This window comes from Hyposmocoma kahamanoa, unplaced genomic scaffold (assembly GCF_003589595.1).
Source record: "Hyposmocoma kahamanoa isolate Upper Pololo Valley unplaced genomic scaffold, ASM358959v1 100021, whole genome shotgun sequence".
Classification (NCBI taxonomy): domain Eukaryota; kingdom Metazoa; phylum Arthropoda; class Insecta; order Lepidoptera; family Cosmopterigidae; genus Hyposmocoma; species Hyposmocoma kahamanoa.
The window spans coordinates 12,921,357-12,939,982 of NW_020653200.1; the positions used below are offsets into that span (position 1 = coordinate 12,921,357).

The 18,626-nt window shown below is 37.1% G+C and overlaps 1 protein-coding gene across 3 annotated transcripts in view; it reads left to right on the forward strand.

Moving 5' to 3' along the window:
* LOC113228744 (sterol regulatory element-binding protein cleavage-activating protein) overlaps positions 1–18,626 on the forward strand; it is a 35,799-nt gene that overhangs the window by 3,643 nt on the left and 13,530 nt on the right. For 2 of the 3 annotated variants that reach the window (XR_003310343.1, XR_003310345.1), the window contains exons 5-22: positions 2,700–2,886; positions 4,527–4,672; positions 4,743–5,921; positions 5,999–6,204; positions 6,496–6,649; positions 6,819–6,912; positions 7,157–7,317; positions 7,398–7,462; positions 7,533–7,573; positions 7,720–7,850; positions 8,593–8,980; positions 9,752–9,941; positions 10,617–10,727; positions 10,836–10,945; positions 11,106–11,253; positions 11,459–11,604; positions 12,013–12,133; positions 13,077–13,264. Coding sequence is in view for 1 of the 3 variants with exons in the window: in XM_026462146.1 (XP_026317931.1) it covers positions 2,700–2,886; positions 4,527–4,672; positions 4,743–5,921; positions 5,999–6,204; positions 6,496–6,649; positions 6,819–6,912; positions 7,157–7,317; positions 7,398–7,462; positions 7,533–7,573; positions 7,720–7,850; positions 8,593–8,980; positions 9,752–9,941; positions 10,617–10,727; positions 10,836–10,945; positions 11,106–11,253; positions 11,459–11,604; positions 12,013–12,133; positions 13,077–13,213 (3,715 nt within the window). In the remaining 2 variants the exon portion in view is untranslated. Of the gene's footprint in view, positions 1–2,699; positions 2,887–4,526; positions 4,673–4,742; positions 5,922–5,998; positions 6,205–6,495; positions 6,650–6,818; positions 6,913–7,156; positions 7,318–7,397; positions 7,463–7,532; positions 7,574–7,719; positions 7,851–8,592; positions 8,981–9,751; positions 9,942–10,616; positions 10,728–10,835; positions 10,946–11,105; positions 11,254–11,458; positions 11,605–12,012; positions 12,134–13,076; positions 13,582–18,626 lie in introns of those variants that run through there. The other variant, XM_026462146.1, reaches the window with a different exon arrangement.

The following is an 18,626-nucleotide window of genomic DNA, read 5'->3' on the forward strand; positions in this document are numbered from 1 at the left end:
TAGATAATGATAAATATTTGGGTGGTGTAAAAAAGATTTTGCTAACATATTTGTTGCATTTCTGATTTTAATTTCTAAAATACAATCATTTTTATTCTTAACTATATATATATTTTATTAATATAATTATTAATAACTTTGTGGTTGAAAATGAATAAGAAGGTCAATATAATGATTATATAGGTACATTGTTTATGTTGTTATGAAACTGGAAAAACGATTTCCACTAATAATATCTTATTTGCATATTATAAACATAGTAATTAATGATAATCATTTTTGTAAATGAATATATTAACTTGTCAAAAATGCTTTGAAACGCTACAAAAATTATCATTTTAAGCCTCTAGTTATTTTCAATGTTTTCTATTATATTATTTAACCCGGCGGGAGTGTGGCCAGGTGCGACATTCCCACCTCTTATATTTTATAAGTGTATTTTTCTTACTAATTATTCAAAGGTTTTGTTGTTTTGAGTAGCTGAAGTTAATGATACATGGGAGGGAATAATGTCAAAATCGCAGTGTCACGGCAACTATCGCTCAAGTTATACATTTGTCAACAACTCTTGGGTATGTAATACCCAGCCACATAGCTGGTGTTTATATTTCATGACAAAATTTTGCATTATTTTTTATTTGACTAAATTGATGACACCACCGGAAAAAACCAGCAATGATTATGTTTTAAAATTCAAAAGCTGGAGTGGATGTTGTCGATAAAGTGTATAATTTTTTTTAAAGTTTATTTAGTATCATAGTAGATTTCATGTTTTACAAGGTTTTGTACATTTTTTCATAAAAACTTTTTTATTTCTTTTGTTGATTTTTTAGAAATATCAAAAAAAAAATTTTATTTGAAGACTTAAGTAATTTTTAATTTTCTGTAATTATAATTTCGAAAATGTTAAATTTCACACATTTTTGTTTATAATAAATCATCGCATTGTAATTTACAATAAAACACATTTAATGCAATGCTACATGTTAGTTATGTACATAAAATTTAGAGTCAATACTGCATACGGGTATGCCATACCCTGCTACATTGTCTTTGTAACATTTTTTTACCACTCTCCCGCCGCGTTATATATTAAAATGATATTTAACATAATCGCATTTTGTACATGAACTCTTATTACAGTTCAGTATAGGTACCACGGACTTTCCATACAGCGGTCAAAAATCATTTACCAACTACTACTACTATCTGCACACGCGCAAATGTGTGCATGAAGTGGCAGGGCTACCCGTCACTTTCTTGCACTATTACGTTACGTGAACAGAGCGGCAACATAGCGAAAATGCTAACGCGAATCTATTATCTATGATTCTATTAATAGAATCCAGAATCCTAATAATTACGCATGTCTATTATGTATTTATATCGATATAATATCATATTTTTCATTAACTCACTAACTAGAGTAATATTGAAGATTTATTTTAAAAATGTATTAAAAGCACTTAAAATGTTATATTTTGGACATGTACTTTTAATTAAGGTAACCAAGGTATTTGAAATTGCGTGTCCAAGTTGATCATTGTTACTTAGTTAATAATTAGATATATTCGCTACTTACGTAATATTTATGTGCAATATGAATTGAAAATTCGAGAACCCTTGTCTACTAGCTCACGAAGTCATGGCGCCTCATTATATTGATATAATAAATCTGTATTTTTTATACATACATATATTACTCTTCAGTAAAAAAACGAAGAAAACAATAATTGAATGTGTCTCAGACATAAGTTTTTTTTACTTACCTACTTCGTTTCATCTTTCGGAAAATGATGATAAACAGGCGTACGCAGCACAATTCACGACCATTATAAATAGTAACGTAAAATGATGTTTTATATTAACGTACAAGTTTCGTAATGAATAAATGAAAACTATATTCAAATATCAAAGCCGTCTTCGCGTGAAAACTGCTCGCCGGCAGCCTTGTTGTCGTTTAGTCAATGTGACCGGCAATGTGCTGGGCGTGGCGCGGTATCTAAAGCTAGGGAGGGGCGGAGAGTGTCTGTTTTCTTTACTTTTTGTATTCTGGTATAGGTTCGTAACGACAAAAAAGCGGGACGGTGATGTATACTTCATGTAGCGCTGTCTCACAATGATTCATTTTAGGTCCTAAACTAAATCGTAATAAGAGTTCATGGTAAGGCCCATGGTCACATGTAACGATAATTTTCCTTTAACGGAAAGATCACCCAGAAAGCGTACATACATACATTCATAGTCTGTTATGAGCGCGTATCGCAGACCTCGTTTGAGACGTTGAAAATACGTGTGCGTTAGTAGCCAGACTGCTAATGTTATGTGTTGATCTCTACAAACCTGTTTTAATACCTCTTGTATTCAAACTTTCACATTATGGCACTTGTTATTTTCCGCTTCTTATAGCAGTGACATGTCTAAAGGCGAGAGACTTGTAAATGTAAAGTAACTGGTTCGATTGTCAGCACCACATCGGTCAATAATAGTTCACTGCCAGACTTGTCTCTAAAATTTTAAGGGGCGTCCCCTTTACTCATAGTCTCTATGTTTGGTAGGTAAATAATAATCACAGTAAAGTTACAAACTTCCAAGCAAAGAAAATGTTGCTGCTCTTCGCTAGATGAATATGAGTAGCAGGATATTATTACAGATTACAGCATTTAATACCAATAAAATATAGGCTTATGTCTTCCCAGGAAGACAACTCTTCTGCACCACTGCTACCAAATCGAGGGCATCAAGCGACGGGACTGTAAAGCAAGCAAGGAGCGCGTTTTGCCGGAGTACAGCTGTTTGCTGCTGTCCCCTGCTAACTTATGGCAACAGAACCTTCAGACTTTCTCCCTGGACTCCAATATTATTAACACTATTTACAACTATCAGGTGAGGGCTTATGTGGCGTTGTGCAAGCAAGAGTTGAATACAGTTATTGAAAGTATCAAATTATTGTAAATAAATAAATACTTTAAAAAAACACATGTGAATTGAAACATATAAATATCTTTCTCAAATAAGGAACGTAATGTAATCGTTGTGCATACGGAAAAGACCACCAAGTTTGACAAATTGTGGACACAGGATAAATAAAGAGCAATGTACAAGAGTCAAGACCATATCAAGCTTACAATTTAAATTAAACTTTATGACGTTTGTGATAAGAACGGTCCAAAGTCTTAAACTTGATGTGCTATTGCCAGTTCATGCAAGGTGTTAATATCCACAAGCGCACATAGTAAGCACAGCAGACCCCATATTGATGCCTTACTTTCTCAAACTCGTATCTTATAAAGAGTGATAATTCAGGAATATTGCAGAACTTTCTATTTATTTTAAATTTTATTATCAAGGGTGTTAATTTGGATGCATTATTTTAAGAATAGGTAAAAACCAGTGTGTAAATATGTAGAAAATGTGCTGTGAAATCAGCCTGCAAAATTTGTAATACGTACAATCCATTTTTTGCAGTTTCAGTAACTTTGTGCTTTAAGATACGAGTTTGAGAAAGTAAGGCGACGATTTTTCTACCGTAATAGGTTTTGGCTTACATCTACTTCTGTAGCATCTGAAGATATATCAATTATCTTAACTGATATAATATATAAGTAATCTTTTGTAATAATTAGTCACAGTAAAACAAAACGTAATCTCTTATCAGACGTTAAAATTACATCATGTTATTGACTGTCAGACATTCTTAAACGAATAAATCGCTTATTGTATTATTACGGTGTGCACGCAATGTAAATAAATTATGCCTTCCACAGACGTGCATCGATACACTCGAAAGATTGCAATAATATTCAGTTTTCCTGTTAATGTTGGGATTTCTTTTTAAAACGGCATAAATAAAAGGCACTGAATTGAAAACATGTTTTGAATATAAAGATTACTTTGTCGGTATTTCAATATTTTCTTAAGGCGAGTCATCGGAGGAGAAGCGGGAAAACCTGTTTCGCTAGATCAAATGGTTAAGGTATTTATTATTAAATAACGATCTTACAAAAAGTATACCATACATACACAATTAGCACATTCTTTAGACAATATCCTTAATATTGTCTAAAGAATGTGCTAATTTGTTACACGATAAGATGTACTTTACCCGATTATATAAAATTCTGAAAGTAGAGTAAAATAAAAATCTAAAACGAATTAAAGAATATAATATCTAACTTAGCACATATCTTTTATATGGAACTGTGACAAATTCCTCCGCCTGATTTTATTTTATTCATATTAATTTCAATCGCGCGGTTGCGAGACGCGAGAGGCGGCCCCTCACACCTCACCTCTTAAAATGTAGGTTCGCGGTGAAATACATCGCCTTAAATTATTTCTCAAGTAAATGTCATCTGACGCTACTTCACGTGAAATTTCTTAAATATTTAAAACTGCCATTAAAACATTTAATATTGTAGGTAGATTTCAAGTACGCAGCAAAATGGAAGCTTACATTAATTTTAATCGTGCTTTAAGCTTATGTAAAGCTGTTGATTTGTATTGACGTTAACGATTTGCCGTAGAACCTGCAGAAGGGCAAAGTGTCTATTGCGGAAATGGCATTCGGCATGCAGCTGCGCGACACTGGCGTAAAACGCTACCCATTGCGTTCGCGTCCGCGCGTTCTTCAGTATGCACTCACTATCTTCTATAGACATGCTGACCAACGGTACGCCATTTCAATTTGCTATTAAATTAAAGTTATTCATAGTCTTTATCTGTAGAAAATTTTGTTTCAGATATTTCCAGTCGCTCCAAAAGAAGTTAAAAGAATTGTATCCACTTTACCAAAACAAACCCTATTCGCACGTCGATGATATCACTTTGATATACTATCCAGGTCAATTTAATTATCATGAACTCATTCACTTGACTATAACATTCATCAGTCTTTTTATGTACGTCTACTTTTCTGTAAGAAAAATAGAGTTCATTAAGTCGAAATTCGGCTTGGCTGCATGCGCTGTTCTCACAATAGCCGGCAGCTTATCAATGTCTATGGGTGTTTGTTTTTACTTTGGCTTTTCATTAAGTCTTCAAGGAAAAGAAATTTTTCCATATCTGGTAATTATAGTCGGACTGGAAAACGTCCTGGTGCTGACAAAAAGTGTGACTTCGACTGACTCACGGCTCGATGTCAAGATTCGCCTGGCACAAGGTCTCAGCAAAGAAGGTTGGTCTATCACCAAGAACCTACTCACAGAAATTACTATATTCACCGTCAGTTTCTTCACTTTCGTTCCGTTTATACAAGAGTTTTCAATATTTATGATAATAAGTTTGGTATCGGATTATTTCATGCAAATGGTTTTCTTTGCTACGATACTCGGAATTGATGTTCGACGAATGGAACTATTCCAAGAAAAGAATAGCAAGTTGCACCTCAAGGAGTATTTTAATGGAAACAACGCTTTGAATTGGCGCTATGATAGAACTTACATAGAAGAAAGCAGTATTTCACCGAAAAAGATGACGAAGTCTAAGTCACATCCCCGGTTAAACGGTTTGGCACAGTGTAGCCCCACTGATGTCTTAGCCAAGAGAAATGGTAGTACTAGCGGCCAGGACAACAGAGTACCCAAGAGAATCCGACTCGTCAACTTGTGGGCAAGAACACGCTTTTTCCAACGCGCTTTCATGGTCTGGATGCTGGTGTGGATATCTATGATTGTTTACAATTCGGGAGTAGTAGACTACTTCATCACAAATATAGAAAAGGTTGATGGCAATATGGAAACAACGAAAAGGTACAGTGACAAGAGCGGCCAGGCGCAATCGATGTACACATTTTATAATAGCAGTGAAAATTCGCTCATCTTCCCGCCTCTTATGGATCTGACTGAGCCGGAAAGTTCCGTAGTTGAGGCCAATGATACTATCATGTTGAAGCACTTGCCCCATTCCCGCCCGTGGTCCAGGTACGGTAATAAAATTAATTATGCTATTATTTTGTATTTTCTTTTTACGTTTTTGCAATGATTTATCCTTTTTCAAGGTTATCTCCATATCAGTGGTCTGCGGTGTTGTCGCAGTACAACGAATCTGTAGCGGGGCGCTACGTCGTGTTGCTGCCTCCGACGCTTCTCAGCCACCGCGTGGCACCAGAGTTTGCCATTGGGGTGCGGAACCCTGACGAACGCGAGCCGCTGCTTCGATGGCAGGCTTTAGCTGCTGCGCTGGATCCCATCGAGTCTCTGCCAGGTAACCTATTTTACCACAACTTCTTTCACCAATTTCAGATTCTGCGATCAAGTGAATTTATGAAGTTCAAGTAGCATGCTTGTGTTTACTTGTTTTACGTTGAATATGACATTACAACAGATTTTTTTTTCGTATCAAACCCATATACTCGTACTAATCATACCAGATGTAGTCATAGATATTTTTAATATAACGTTTAATTACAGGTTGCACACGAATACATGATGGATGCGAATGGTGCGTGACAGGAAAACGGTTGTCATGCTAATTCTAGTAACTTCATTATTTCAGATTTCGAGCTGGATGGCAAGAGCCCGTTGCACAGAGCAGGAAAAACGGCAGACCTGCCTATTTATCCTACTACCCCCATGGAGATATTGCTCCTGGCCATCCTGTGCTGCATCAGTGTCGCTGTCATAGCCTACATGATGGTCGTTCTATACAGGTAACGTACTGTGTTCAGTTGTCTACCCACACGTTCCAACATATCTTGCTACGTTCACATCGCTAATTAAATATACTTAATATAAATAGGGTCTTTACATATTCGTTCTTACTTTTCATTCGTATAAAGTTTAGTGTCGAGTAAAGTGTAAGTTTGTGTTATGTTGTAGATGTGTATGTTCCCGTCATTACGCCGAGTGGCGGGCATCATGGAACGAAGATGAGGAGTACAGGAAAATTATTGCGAAACAGCCTGCAGTTCAGGTAATCGTTGCCATTTGATAATTACTTCGATAGTTTATTTCAATCTTTTAGTTATTAACTATTATATTTTTATCTTTTTCAAACTACAACATCGTCATGTACAATATTCGTTGAATTTACTTTGACGTTTTTTATCATTAATATTTAATAAAAGTATGAACGAATTCTGCGTAGACTACTTTCTGCTTTATAGTCGCAAGCTACATTTGTAGCCGACCTTTACACCTTTCCGATTCGTTTCTAGTTGGTGATGGAAGCAGTGCCGATGGTGGTGGCCGGACACACCCAGGAGGTGGAGTGCTTGGTGACTGACGGCGAGAAGGTCGTGAGCTCCTGTCTACAAGGGAATATCAAGGTCTGGGACTCTCAAAATGGAGAGATCATCACAAACATTGACCGTAGCGCGTACGTATCTAATACAATATATAACTTTTTGTTATATTTTGTACAGAATCAGATGCTTACTCTCATGAACGTGTTTTCAGATTTTTTCAACTGCAGAAGGAACTATACGAGAAAGTGAACGCTAAGAGAAATATACCATTGGAAGGTGAGAACAATTCGTTTTACCTTTAACTACTTGTGAATTAATTAATGTGTAACTAGTTCATATTTTTCAGTATGCCAAACTCCCGTTGATGCCGTAGATAAACCGAACGAGGTAACATATTTCCCTGTATTTTTGTTCGATGCTAAAATATACTATGCGGCGTCCTTGCTACCTAACGAATGATTCCATTTCGATGCATTGCTTTTTGAGCAATATCGATATCGTTCAAAGTTTTTAATTGAAGTTTTACTATCCAGGTAGTGCATCGACTCCGTAAAGGCTTGAGTAACCACTTGAGTGGCCTGCGCTTCAGGGCCAATCTACGGGATTTGCCGCCACATCTCCCTGCAGCAGAAATGACTAAATATGATTTTGCCAAAAATTACAGGTTTGATCTATATAAATGTCAAATTTACACCCTGACGATACGCGTCAGGCGGCGACAGTGTCCTGTCGCGAGTCGTCAAAATAGTTTCATAGTAACCTCATGCTGCTCTCGCTGCACGTGTCGGGGACACGCTTTCTGATGCGTATCGCGTGATTTTAATGCCTATTTTACACACAATTACTGTTTCACTTCTTATGCTCTTAAAGTTCGTATTTATGCTGCGTGTAGGCTGCATAAAATAGGATTTTATGCTCTAGTGCATAAAATAAAAAAAAACATCACATTAAATATGTGTAATCGGTGTAAACGTTCAATTTTAATTAAATAATCGTTTATTTGTAACATTGCTGTTTAATTTCCGCGCAACCGAAGTGAAAGGCAAAGTGTAAAACGCGTTCATAAAACCCATTTTTTTTTTTTTTTTTTTTTTTTTTATACCTTACAGGCAAATGACCCCACCCCACCTGATTTATTTTATCCTCGACTGCGCAACGCGTTTTATGCACTTGTTGTAAAATCTTACTATTCTTATATCATAATAATGACCTTGTGAGTTTAATTTACATACTATTATATGAACTTAAGGTTTAATAACGGAGTCTTTTTATCAAGTTATTTCTTATGTAAAATAGATTTACTGAATTTATGTATGGTTAACTGAAATTTTTTTACATCTTTTGTTTTTGCTCACAATAACATAGTATTGACCAAATAATCACTTGCGAATTTTTTGCTATTTCAGAGATTTGTACTGTAGTGATGAACCAGACGACTTTTACGAAGTAAAAGAAAACGTGGACTTAAGTAACATTAAACCAAACAGACAAGAGGCAAACCCTATTAGCCGCAAGAGTACTGGTGAAAGTGATAAAAACGTTTTCGTATTCAATTCGAGCTCAGTGGACTCAGTGACTAGTTCGTATGTTAGAAATAAGAGTAAATTAAGCAACTGTAGTATTACGAGCAGGACTGAGGGCAGTGATATGAACAATGCGATTAGTTTTATTTGGAAGGGAAAGGCTATTAGTGAATCTCCTGTTTGGTGCATGGACTTCTGTAATGATCTTATTATACTAGGCTGTTCAGACGGGCGGCTGGAGTTCTGGGAAGCTAGTTCCGGAAAACTAATGGTGCGTCATGCATTTACTACGCTTTTATTATTTAAACTTAACCAGTTTCACAAACTTAACAAAGTTCAAAAAGTCATATATCTCCTCAGTTATATTCAAAATTCTGCACTCCAGTGTTGTTGTTTCGATACTTAGTGAGTGAACACAAGGACCTGTTGGGTTTTCTGTGCCACTTAACGCTATATGTATAACCCTGTGCTTTATTGTCACTTTTCTGGTGTGCTTTCCTTTTATAATATGCTCTTCTTCCACACACTTAAATAAAATAACACGCATACTCAAAGCCCCGCACTAGGGAAATCCTGTATCGCGGGTGTCATAGACATGCACATAGACAACCACAAATTACACCCAAACTCTTGATAGAAATAAATGTGGGCCATAGTAATATTTCTCCTGGCCTGGAAATAGAAACCGGAACCTCTGCGCGACAGTCCAGCATATTAACCATTCTGCCGGAATGGTAACGGAAGTAGTTACATGGTTTCATTTCAAACTATTGTGTGACGGTGAGCGAGACGAAACCGTGTATGTGTGATCCTGCAGTCTAAGAGGGCCTTCAAGTTAGACGCTTATAGAAGAGCTACAGTGTATATTTAGAAGCGTAATTGCAGCGTTGTTGTTGTGACAGGCGAGCGCCACTTTTGCAGTCACAATTAGTGAACTAAACATTACTGAAGCGCTACAGACGCGCGGCTGCCGGTAATTTGAAGAACGTCACTGCTTTACTGGGAAATTGAATGTGTCAATTAATTAAATAATTGTTTTCAGTGCGTATGGTGGAACATGGAGAGCCGCGGAAAGGAGGCAGCGGGTGTAACGCACGCGCGGGCGCTGTCAGGCGCTCGCCGCGTCTGCGCAGCCTCGTTGGCCGGACACCTCACGCTGCTGCGTCTCGACGCTTACAACGTCGCCTCGGGCGCGCAAGTCGACTGGCGATTCAGCACCGCTCATAGACGAAGTGAGTACCAACACCTCTGAACTATGCATGGACACTAATCTATTCAATGATAGAGTAAGCAGTAATCCAGTCCACCACGACAGCTGAGTGCAGGTAGAAACTCCACAAGTCTGGTCACCGTCGTATTCACAGACCTCAATGTGACTCTCTTATCTAATAATAATATGCCAAATAAGCGAACGAATTATCTGGTCGAAAACAAGGGAATTGCTTGTACTAAGTACCATAGCAACGGCGTTCGCTCTGGGGCCCAGAACACTCACACCATTACCAATTTAGAAAAAACACAATTTCACAAATTTTCACTACCGGGAATCTGACCCGGGATCTCCTCATCCAGCGCTCACGGTGGGCCATTGGGCCACCGAGGTCGTCAAATCTTATTCTTTTTGGTCACATAATATTGTTATTCACTAGGAACTCTGATTGTAACATATAGTTAGTTCTTCTTTTTATGTACATGGTAGGCTGTAGTAGAATATCAGCGGCGTTGTGAAACACTCCGCCATTGTGCTGAGCTACCATTTTTACTAAATACTGTGTCGAACTTTTATATTTTGTTTTTACTTATTAATGTGTGGAGATAAGTAAACGATTTTATTATTTATTATTATTATTATTATTAAAAATAGGATTTTACTAATAATGTCAAAAATGAACCATGATTGTACGCAGCACACAAACGTACGGGTTCCACTGGTTCACTCCGCACCGTGCATGGATTTGGGGAGGAGAACTGCCGAAGCAGTATGAGCTATTACGATGCGGAGCACAATGTTGGAGAAGGTATTAATTACATTGTAGTGTCAGTAGTCTTCTTCAGCCTTTGATTGTTCATGAGATTTGTCGATATGGCGTTACATGAACTCATATGGTATCTTTTACCGTGTGCAGAAGTGATGTGTGCTCGCATCGCGCATTGCCGCCCTCACCAGCAACCGATCACGGAGATGCACTGCGAGGGCGGTCGCATTCTCACCGGTGGACAAGATCACGTGCTTAAAGTGGGTACCACTTTCTCCTATAAAAATGATAAACTGCACATGTAAGAAACTTACATGTGAGTGCTTATCATACTCCGGTGCAATAGACTACTTAGACTTTTTATGCCACGGCACAACCAACAAATAGAAAACGTAATTACCATAAATTTTGCTTTTGAAGGTTTTCTCAAGTGCAGAGCTAACGCCCCTGTTCACGCTGCATGGGCACTGCGGGCCAATCACGAGCTGTTTCATCGATCACGCGACGCCCACTATCGCCGGCAGCGGGTCCCAGGACGGCCTACTTTGCGTCTGGGACTTGCATACTGGTATAACAAACAGTTTATTTTTACAGATTTCTATATGCTACGATACGATACGAATTATCTGAGATTTCATTTGGCGGATGTATGGCTTTGAATCTGGACTTGTCAGTATATATTTTTTATAGATTTTCCCATACAAAATAAATTTGCTATGGTGAACTTACAAAATAGTTTATATATATTAATAAAATACGTCGATGTGTTCTAGGTGCGTGTTTGTATAGCATGCAAGCGCACGACGGCGCTGTGACGTCATTAGCGTACACGGCTTCGTACGTTGTCTCAGCTGGAGCGGACGAGAGACTCTGCATCTGGGACCGGTTCCAAGGCCACATGCTCAACTCCATCCACATAGTAAGTAAATTAATACATTCTAGTACATTTTTTCTGCACAAGAATACAGTCAGTCTTAAGCTTTGTTTATGTTTCTGGAAACGTTCATACCCTATTGCACACGGCGTATTTTATTCGCGCTGTAAACGCGCATATGTATCGCACACATTAAAACTACCTCTTATCAAAAGAGGTAGTTTTAATTTTAGTTTTGTTTGTTAATTTCAGTAAATTTTTGAAATGAAGCAACTACTTCTTACTACTTCTTGCTTGCAACGCGATGTTAGCGCGTCTGCGGCGCGTGTAAACTAGACCATATACAAAGGCTCTAATACGTAACGTTAAAGAAATTTGAGAAAACTAAAGTTTTGGTTTTTTATTTTAAACTTGTGTTGATTACGGTTTCTAAAATACATCTTGCATCCGCAGGGCTTAAATTATATGAGCCGAATGCTACCACTAACGCACACACTGCTGGTGATGGGTGACCGCAGCGGGCTCACGGTGTATGACCTTAGCAGCGGGGACATTCTCCGACGGGTACTACTAGGTAAGACCATCTACACTTCGATTTTTTTAGCATTAAGAGATAAGGAAATTTCGGGTCTTATATTTTCTTTAATTATTCGCATAAATAATGAAAAGCGTGTTGGGACGACCAGTGTTATGCAATGCAAGTGCATCGCGAGATTATAATGTGTGCATCCGTACACGGCGCGTGACGGGCTCGCGGCATTGCTACACATACAAGCCGCATTGCTACATTTGTATGAATCTTGTTATACTATGATATTATCGTGTAATTTTTAAATACCGTATGTCATCAATCCAGAGGACATTCTCATTTGTTAACTTAAGAAAAAGTTAGTGCATACGCTCCTGTAATAAGATTACGGTTGATATTCAATATTTACCATTTTTGGGGCTTAGAACTGTTATTATAGAGATTCTGCGTACTCGGATAAGAAATATCCGTGGTGGTGACCCGTTTAGCTGTATAGTTGAAATAAATATTAAAAAACGATAAATGTATACAAATGTTTATTTACAAACAACTACCCTTAGAGTTCTTACTCATAAACTCGAGCGAATCTGTCCGTATCCTTATGAATGGTAGAGTTTAATCAATGTGACGATTTCAAGTGCAATTTGCTTACCTATGAAATATAATTTATTTAAGAGTCGATCTCATAATGACTATATCTTCAAAATTACCTGATCAGCACTTATGCTGATCAGGTCATTTTGCGATCGTTTTGCGATCTAGTCCTTACTACAGAAAGACTATAACTTACAACGACTTGGTAGCAAAACGACTAAATATCGAAATGACCCTATCGTCAAATGGACCACATGGTAAAACGACAAGGTAGCAAAATAACTCTCTCCAATTACCAAACTAGTTTGTCTTTAGTTGACATACTATATTTCTGATATTTTTCATTGGGATTTATTTTCTGTACCGAGTTTATTGTTTTTGTTTTAATTTTCAGGACAATCAGATGGTTGCATATTTGTTAGACAAATACTGCCACTGAAAGACGCTATAGTGTGCGATTATGCGAACCAACTGCGAATAGTGCGCTTTCCGCTCGTCTCCCGGCTCTGTGATATGATGAAGAGTGAATAGATGGACGATGGACCTAACGCACCGCATTCGGAAGGCGTCACACACCATCAGGTACAGAAAACGATAGACTTGTTATAGTGTCTTATTATTAAGTAATTTATTACAAAGCGTAGGGATCTTAGTATAATCATATGTTAAGCATTTGTATAGTTTGAATATGATTGAGTAATTATTTTACAACGATTGTTATGAATCAAACAAATAAAAGGGAACAATTTTTTCCTTTACTTATACAAATACAAAAAGCTTGTGAATACAATTTTGGTATTCACATAAACTTTAACAAATGCTAGCAAGAATGCGAGTTTGATTGTTTCATTACCGTCTCGTCAATGGTATGCACTAATGTAAATAGTTTATTTAGAACATTTTAACCCTTTATTGAAGTAAGGGGTTCAAATGAATTTTTTAGAATATAAAATTTGTCGTTGTTGTTGTTTGTAACGTCTACTCTGCGGAAGGGTTAAGTAATTTATGTAATCTTCGCCCACTGTTGTCTCGCCGCCAGCGTAAATGTGTTATTACCGTTTTCTCTTACTATTTGGATGTTGAAATAAATCGACTGTTGTTTTTATCATATTACAATAGTCACAAAGAATTGTTATTTATCTTGAAAAATGTTCCGTCTTGTACAGTTATTGCCAGAGCATTTGGGGCAGATCTCAACATAGGATTTTAACTACGAAAAGATGGTCAATATATAATCATTGATTTTAATTATTGTTCATATTGTGAATGACTAAAACATACCAAGCAATTGAATGTGTAACTATTTCAAAACGTGTGATTTGATATTACTTGAAACAATATATAAATGAAAACTTACAACGAAAAGTAATCATTACTGACAAATGCAACATAAATACGGTTTCCTTAATTGAAAATTGTACCTAAAATGTATCTCTGGTAATCCCAATACTCTAATCGAGGTTTTATATAAAATACCGATTTAACTTAATATATAGATTATATATAAATGTACTACCATATCATTATCAGAATCATCATTTACCTAGTAGTCACCAATGCCACGAATGGAATTGCAGAGACCTTGTTTCTACAATCCCAGAATTAAGTGAAGATTTAAGAAGTGCTCCTGCTTACACTTACGGCTTTAGCATTAAGTTCCAAGTATGCTTTTTAAGGAGTATATATATTCGCACCTTTCTTATTTAAATTATTGTATCGTATTATCCTTTTTAAACATAGATATTTAAGGAACATCTTCCCTAACTTGTTTGAGGCTCCAGTCCGTGACTTTAGACTTTATTATTTATAAGAAAAATGTGTCAGTCGCAACTCGTCACGCCTTCTCTATTCGCCTCGTATGCAACTTGTCACATTCGCATCTCGTCCCTCTCGTAACTCGTCCTGTTCATGGCATTATTTAAGTTAATATGTAAATGAAACGTGCTTAATATTTGTTCTTGTATTAGATAAATCAAGCGTTTAAATTATTGCTGGCAATGGTGGTTGGAACCTGGCTGTCTACCCCAAACAACGACTCTACCGGTTTCAATAGCGTGTAGTGACGGCTGAATGATCCCACCTTGCGGTGGTAGGTTCCACAAGGGGCCTACTGGTTTGCTACCACCCTTTCGTCGAAGCCAAGCAGTTGCTGCGTTCCATCTACTTGTTGGAGTGCCAGTGTCTATGGGGGACTTGAGGGTGCCATTTGCGTCCCTTAAGACTGTTACCATATTGGTTAACTCATTTTGGGGGTAGCGGGATAGGCACGGTCTTGCATTTGGCCCACCGCAACCAGCAGAGGGCCCAAGTAGTGCAAAAAGCTGCCCCGCTACCTCGCGTAAATGCTCCACCGTTCCCCATCAACATCAGCAACCACCGTGAAAAAAAAAAGAAGACTAAGGCTGAACAACGGTGACACTTTCTCCCACTGTAATTGTACCTCAGCATCGAGTATATAACCAGAAATAGAGACGAAATAAGGGCCATACATTCCTGGTAACACATTAGCGATACAGCTCTTATAAATATAAACTCTCGTTTGCACTGAAATATAGACAGGCCGACTACTGACCTGTGCGTACGTCTCCGTATATTCCATAAAATATTCTGTATTTATTATTAAAGATAATATCTCTAACAATGCCGTGCTGTTCTATTCGGTGGTGTGGGAAAAACAGCTAAACATCTAATTACAAAACAAACGGAATCAAATTTCATCGGTAATTAAATATTATATATGTGATTTTGCAATTTTCGTCCATTATAGCAAAGCTCAAGTGAACTGATCGATTTGAAGTGAAACAGTTAACGACACCCATTGATAACACCCGTCAATTAATTCGAACTCGGGCTAGCCAATCGGAGCGCAGTTGTCACAGTAATGATATGGCAGAATAGTTTTCAAACAAATTAAATGACATTTCGCCTCTATTTCTGGTTATATACTCGATGTACCTCAGTAACATCCGAGGCGTACAATCAAACCTTGACCGGTTCACTACCACCGAGTTAGACCGAAAAACCGCACCTACACTTAACGGAGACACAAAAAGCAACTGTGTGTATGTCCGTCGACGTTGCGTTGAGAATAGCGAGCGTTGCACTGTATGGATTCTGGTAGACATGGCTATGGAGGAATATTTTTATGTCTGGGTCTACAAATCGCATAACGATATCGGAGGACTAACAGACTCCTCGAACATCTGACCGAGATGGCAAATAAAGCCCAGCAACGGGACCCTCTATGTACGCCTATGGTAACTTTGGAGTTTGGGCATACACTTTTATTTTGTTTATTTTTGGTAACACTAGTATAGCTTTTAACACAAATACAGTTTCTTAATCTAATAATTTTTTTGATATGGTAATTGTTAATTCTAGGTTCCAATACTATTACAATGTTCTCAATTCTAAACTCTGATATGTAATCAAACTCCAAAAATGTAAACAAATAATTGTCACTGTCAAAGTGACATCTCATAGAACATAACATAGTAATAATTATAATGGAAAACATACATTTTAAAATCATTTTGTATCATATCGTATCATCACAAATATATTCAATTGAGAAATTATGACGAAATAAGAAGGGCCACGGCCAATAGAAAGGTACTCCATACACGGCGCAAACTTAAAGAAACATATCACGGAATTTTATTTCATATATATTCAATTATAATTGACACTATTTCATATTAAATCAATTTATTCCTCTTTTCTTATAAGTCTTCATAAAAAATACAATATTGTATAATATATAAAAAGTAAATTAAATAAAGAATATAATAGTATTAATATATATATAATTAATAGCAATAATATATAATAATAAATAAATTATTATTATTAATACAAAGTTCCTTCGATCCCGTCGGATTCGGTTCGGAGTCGGAAGGAATTTTTTCTGAGTGTTTTTTCTGAGTGTTCGATCTTTGTATTAATAATTATAAAAAACTAGTGGAGTAATTTCACAAAAAATAATGAAATATCAATTCAATAAAAATTTAATTAAATAAATTATTGTTAATAACACTTCTGATTAAAAGTATTTGAGTTTGTACACCGAATAAATAAAAAGAGCAGCCGGATGTTGTGTATCTCCGAAACATTACCAATAGGATAATAAATATTTCTACTACGAATTGAGCTCTTTGAGATTATCTTATTAAATAAAATGTTTTAAATAAAAATTATTATTGGATAATATTTTGTTTGTATTAGGCATTGGAATGAGCCAAGTGCAAAAGATATTGCATGTGCACCTAAAGTTGAAAACGGTTGCTTTTTTCTTCGGCAAATCGGGACATTACACTACTGTAGCGCTGGAAGACCAAAGGACAGTAACTGCAGATTGGTATATAAACGCGAAAAGCGTCCTCGAAGCAATATCGTCCTTCACCACTACAACGCCTCTGCACATTCCGCTAAGGTAATGAATGCGTATTTGTAGGCCTTAAATGTGGAGCTGATGACCCATTCGCCATTTAAGCCAGGCCTTGCGCACAATTTAAGAACAATATAAAACATCTTGCATCATTTTTTAGACCTTTTCACGTTTCCTCTGTTCTTAAAATATTTTTTGTAGTGGTACCTTTCTTTACATTTTTGGTCTTCGATTTCATCTTCGAGTTTCAATTAATTTTTGATTTCGTGATGCACGTCAACATTTACACCATATTTTGCCATCACGATTTCTTAAGCTATTTATTCCTAATTATTCCAAATTTTTTATAATTTTACTGCAGTATTCTAAAAACCTATATTTATTTTTGCCATTTATTAATACTGCTTTTTTGTCGGTTATTTTTTCATCGATTTGTTGCTTCATCTCGAATCGGTCCAGTCCAAAGACAGGACACTCGGTGATCACATGAGTGACGGTCTGCTTGACTCTGGCAATAGGTTCAGTACATTTTTGTGTAAAGTGGCGTTGTACTGCACCTAAATGTCTTTGTATGCCTATTTTGCCTGCGGCTGATGCCCAGACACAACGGCCAAGCTTATTTTTCTCGAAGACTTTAATGCTCTTCACAGTGAATGACTGTTACTCGTTGAGCAATCAGATCATGCAAGAACGTGCCTCTCGCACGCAAGTTTGCGTTGTCACTATGTTACCAAGCTGTTAGATAAAGCAACGTGGGTACCGGATGTTGACGGACATATGGCCAATTGCTTGTAACTGCTGCTGACAACAGATCAACAAAAATACGCTGTATCGATCTCGGTTTCGCTGTGTACGTCAGAACACTGGTGAAAACCGTGTCGACCTACTGTCCCCCAGTTGACTGTCCAAGAGGCACAAGGAGACTATAGTAATACTAGTCGGCAGACTGGGATGCTATGCGGCACTTCTTTGCATCGCATCCACTCGTGCTCTGCTGATGCGGTAGCAGCTGTGATCCGACAGGGAATAGAGTACTTTATTCCATTCTTCGTCATCCCTGTTGCATGGCTATTTGGTTTTCTACCACAGACATAAATCTAGATAGACGCCGCAAGTGTACGTATTTCGCGTGCCCAAAGTAAATGAAATTCACTTAGTTGCCGCTGCTACACTTCGGAACACGCTCGACCGTTATCGTGGATAAATTACGACGTTTCCTTCCACGGGCAGCTGATTTTGTAATCTGAAGATGCATAATTTATTTTAAAAACAATTATTTTGGTTTTGTATGAATTTGGAGAAAACAAATATGCAACCGAGTGTATATGAGGCATACACTCGGTTGCATATTTGTAATAAATTGCGGCTTTTACTTGGTGCGATATATTTATGATCCTTTGTTAATACGCCATGAATATCGAACGAACGCACTTTTGTATAATGCATTCTATTTCGTGGTAGGGCCGCTTGTACATTTCTTTGGCCAAATTTAACATTTAGTGATGTATACATTAGGCAACACTGTTCTCCATTCTAATCGATGTTAAAAACAAGGGG